This window comes from Dipodomys ordii, unplaced genomic scaffold (genome assembly GCF_000151885.1).
Source record: "Dipodomys ordii isolate 6190 unplaced genomic scaffold, Dord_2.0 Scaffold24, whole genome shotgun sequence".
Classification (NCBI taxonomy): Eukaryota; Metazoa; Chordata; class Mammalia; order Rodentia; family Heteromyidae; genus Dipodomys; species Dipodomys ordii.
In genome coordinates this window covers 6,971,178-6,975,859 of record NW_012267240.1, presented here as the reverse complement: position 1 = coordinate 6,975,859, position 4,682 = coordinate 6,971,178, and the positions used below count along the sequence as shown (strand labels likewise).

Below are 4,682 nucleotides of genomic sequence, written 5' to 3'. Positions count from 1 at the left end.
GGGTCGTGTGTGTGTGTGTGTGTGTGTGTTATTTTTATTTTGTGTTTTTTGGGTCCGGTCGTGGGGCCTGAACTCTGGGCCTGGGCGCTGTCCCTCAGCTCAAGGCTAGCGCTCTACCACTTGAGCCATAGCACCACTTCCGGCTTTTTTCTTTTTGCTTATGTGGTGCTGAGGAGTTGAACCCAGGGCCTCAGGCATGCAAAGCAAGCCTACTCTACCACTGAGCCACCTTCCCAGCCCGAGTTTATAAATTATTGTAAGTGATTATTATTAGAATAATTAGGCAGTATAGTATAATGTAAGCAAAATGACCTGGTGTGCTATACTTCACCCAGAAAGTACTGTCTTACATTCTTACCATTTTAAATGTTTGTCAGAATAGTGTTAGATGAGAGTACTTAAGTAAAGAGAAAAAAACATAAAGCATTTGATTTGAATTGATTTGATTTTTTTTTTAAGATTTTTAAATGCTGGTATTGGGGCTTGAATTCAAAGCCTGTGCTTTCCCTTCACTTTTTTGCTGGTGCTCTGCTACTTGAGCCACAGCCCCACTTTCATCTATTTGCTGGTAATTGGATATAAAAGTCTGTTGGACCTCCCACCAGGCCAACTTTTTTGCCCAGGCTGTCTTTTCAGCCTCCTGAGTACCCATGATTGCAGGTGGGAGGCTTCAGCCCCTGGCATTTCATTTGATTTCTGATTTCTATGAGTCATAATTATAAGTTCAATGATGATATTTTGATTTGAAAGAATTTTTTCCTATTCATACCAAAATGTCTTCTCTATTTAAAGATATCATCAGAGATAAAGGTTTTTTTTTAAATTAGCTTATATTAGTAATACAGAGGGGTGTTTTGTTGTTAAATTTCTGCATTTTTATAATACATACCAACCAGTCTTATCCTTCTATGAGATATAATTTGTTTTTAACTTTTGTCAAATCACATAGGCTGACTTCAGTCAAACCAGGAGTATAAAGTATTTTCATCATGTGTATCTTAAATAGTAAAATGCTAATGTATTTATTCGATTAAAATGTCTATATCGTGTGCTGGGTAATGCCAGCTACTCAGGAAGCAGAGATAAGATAATCATTGTTCAAAATCAGTTTGAGCAAAAGTTAACAAGATTCTATCTCAAGAAACAAGCTCTAGGAATAGTGATATTCCTGTGATCCCAGCTATGTGGGAGGCTGGGTAGGAGGATTGCCAGCCAAGGCTGGCAGACAGAAGTCAGTGACTATTGTGAAAACAAACTAACGCCAAAAGAACTGGGAATATGGTGTAATCAGTAGCATACTTGCCTAGCAAGTAGTACCTCAGAATTGCAGGGGAAATTAAGGTCCATATTGTTTCTGATATTAAGTAATCTTTAAATTAAATATCTCAAAAATATTAATGTTTATTTGGTTGACTTAATCTTTTTCAGCCTGCACTTAATTTAAGGGACCTTGGAATATCTGAATTAAGAATTGGGCATATTGACCAACTGATAGAAAATCTACTTCCTGGATTTTATAAAGGCAAAAATGTATCTTCCCATTGGCATACATCTCATGTCTCTGCACAATCCTTCTTTGAAAATAAATATGGTATGGTAATGCATTTGTGGTTCCAATTAAAACAAACCATTTTAGTATTACTAATCATAGTTATAATAAATACCTTTTTAACATTTATTTTGTGATAGCTTTCCTGAGTTTTTCTTTTATTATTTTTATTGGGACTTTTTAAAGAAGCTCAATAGGATAAAATGTCATGGTAATGACTCTAGAGTTTTCTTTCTTTTTTAAAATACATTTATATTACTGCTGGGCACTGGTGGCTCACACCTCTAATCCTAGCTACTCATGACCTGAATTCTTTTATCTCCAATTAACAACCAGAAACCTGAAAGTGTAGCTGTGGCTTAAATGGTAGAGTGTTAATCCTGAGCAAAAAAGCTCAAGCACAGTGCCCAGTACTTAATTCAAGCCCTAGGACCGACATTGGAAAAAAAAAAAAAAAAAAGGTTTATATTGAAATGCTAGATTTACAGAAAAGCTTCAAAGATATGGAGAATTTCTATATTCCCTTTATTTTATGTCCCCTAATGTTGACATCTTGTATCACAAGCACAGTACATTTGTCTAAATAAGAAATTGACATTGGTATAGTATTTTAAATTAAATACAGACTAAATCATTTAACTAAATCATTAATTTTTCTACTAGTGTTCTTTTTGTATCATAGATTTTAAGGCAGCATAGCACATCATATTTAGGAGAATAGATTGTTATTATTTTACTTACAGGTGAAGTCATTAAGTTCCAAGTAACATTCTAATTTCTGAGACTACATTTATGAAGAAACAGTCTTGGGATTTCGACATAGTTTGTTAATTGAGACTACTACAGTCTAGTATTAAACCATTTTTTATAACAAATGGCCCTGTACTGTAGTCTGTTGAAAGGGATGTTAGATTCATGAAGTTTCTTTTTGTTGTGATGCTGGGGATTGAACCTAGGTTATTGTGCAAGCTAGGCAAATGTACCACTGATCTATTTTCCCAGTCCATGAGTTAAACAGGGATGGTAGAACTTATTAAAACAATGAAATATCTGTTTCATGTTGATGGAAGAATTCTGAGCTTGAACTCAATCTGTTTCTTTTGTTTTTATGCCTCTTTCTTCAGTACTTGGCACATAGTAATGTTCAGTAGAATAAAATTTTTATTATCCTACATATTTATGTTTCATTTTAGGTTCTTTCTAATACTGCCAGCTACTTGCTTTGTTTAAACAGTCATATGTTTATTTGCTTGACTAAGAGTTCAGTTACTGAAATCTAACTAAACACACAAATAGATGATAAACATTGTTTCTTATGTTGCTGCTGCCAAACATATCCCTAGTATCTTACATAAGATTGAATGCATCCATCAAGAATTTAGGAAGAATTACTGAAATGTTCATGGAATATGGCTTTAGGGAAAAGAAGGTTCTTCGTACCTAGTGATTATGGAAAGCTTTAAGTAGAACAGAAATTATTTTAACATAAACATGTATGTGTGTATATATTACCTATGCTTATTTGAATTTAGTTTTATGTATAGTCTTATTCATATGTTAGATAAGAAAAGCAATATAACTACGGTGATAGTACGGTTTGAGCTGTGATATGTAGTAAAGTAGTTAGATTAATGGTTTTATAAAAGCATAGTCAAGGGGCTGGGATGTAGCTCAGTGGCAAAGTGCTTGCCTAGCAAGTGCAACGTCCTGGGTTCAATCCCCAGTACCAAAAAAGAAAAGACAAAAAAAAATAATAAAAGCATAGTCAATATATGGACAAATAAAAGGTGAAATTTATTGTATTGTGACTTTTTAAATAATTTGATAAAATTATTTGTTTCATATGATTTTTGTGTATTTAGTTTGGCAATTAGGAAATTTACTTTTTTTAATTTCCCTCTAGGTTACATAGATATGTTTAGTGCTTTACGTTCCTCTTGCTTGTACAGACAACATTCAAGAACTATTCAAAACATTTGTTCAGATCTTCAATGCTGGCCAGGTATGAAACAACTGTTTATATTGAAAAATGCAATATATTTATTAAGTTTGTCTTTCTTAGCAACATCTTATAAACATAAGCATCTGTTGCTGTACATAGGCCTTGTTTAGTATAAGTAGTTCTAGGTAAAAATTTTAGGATCTTTCTAAGCCCAGACTGCTTTCAAACTCAACAATCCCCCTGCCTTAGCTTTCAAGTGCTAGGACTCCAGGTGTGTGCCACTATACCCCACTTTCCATATATATACATTTTATATATATTCCATATACACATACACACACACACACACACGCATTTCAGTCATGAGGCTTAACCTAAGGGTTAAGACACTGTCCCTTAGCTCTTTTGCTCAAGGTTAGTGCTCTACTACTTTTGAGCTATAGCTTCACTTCCAGTTTTCTGGAACTTAGCAAAAACCATAAAGAAAAATAACTGAAAATAGCAAAATAAAACAATTCTGACAGTGAGAAATCCCACAGATACAATAAAAGATTTAAATGCTACAAGATAGTACATAGTTTTATTTCATTAATAAAGCACTAAAACATCCCTTCTCTACAGTATTTTTACAATAAAAAAACATTTTTTATAAAAGTGCTGAAACAGGCAATTGTCTGAGCTATAAGTTAGCACAATGGACCAAAGCTCAACTTTTCATTTAAGTAAAATTACATCCTGCTATTTTTAATATAGTTTTATCTATATTTCTATCTTTAAAAAATATAGCCAGGTACCAGTGGCTCATGTCTATGATCCTAGCTCCTTAGGAGGCTGAGATCTGAAGATGGCTGTTCAAAGCTAACCTGGGCAGGAAAGTCCTTGAGACTCTTATCTCCAATTAACCACCAAAACCCAGAAGTGGCATTGTGGCTCAAGTGGTAGAGCACTCACCTTGAGCTGAAGAGCTCAGGGACAGTGCCCAGGTCTCTAATTGGAGATTAGAAGGGATAGGATGATAGCCATAAAGTTTGGAGGATAATCTCATTATTCTATAGATACCAGGCTCATATCTTCTAATTTTTCTAAAGTAGAGCAAGTTTATTTGAAAGTAAAAAGAAAGCCTTAAAAGGTCCCCCCAAAAGAGACTCATAATGTTTTTCTTTGCAAGATTTTTTTTTTTTTTTTTGTCGG

At 34.0% G+C, this 4,682-nt stretch overlaps 1 protein-coding gene across 2 annotated transcripts in view; it reads left to right on the top strand.

Annotated features, from left to right (window-relative positions):
* Positions 1-4,682, top strand: part of Yme1l1 (YME1-like 1 ATPase) — a 39,872-nt gene that overhangs the window by 9,028 nt on the left and 26,162 nt on the right. For both annotated transcript variants that reach the window (XM_013014738.1, XM_013014737.1), the window contains 2 exons: positions 1,429-1,591; positions 3,453-3,551. In XM_013014738.1, coding sequence (XP_012870192.1) covers positions 1,429-1,591; positions 3,453-3,551 — 262 coding nt within the window. The remainder of the gene's footprint in view (positions 1-1,428; positions 1,592-3,452; positions 3,552-4,682) is intronic.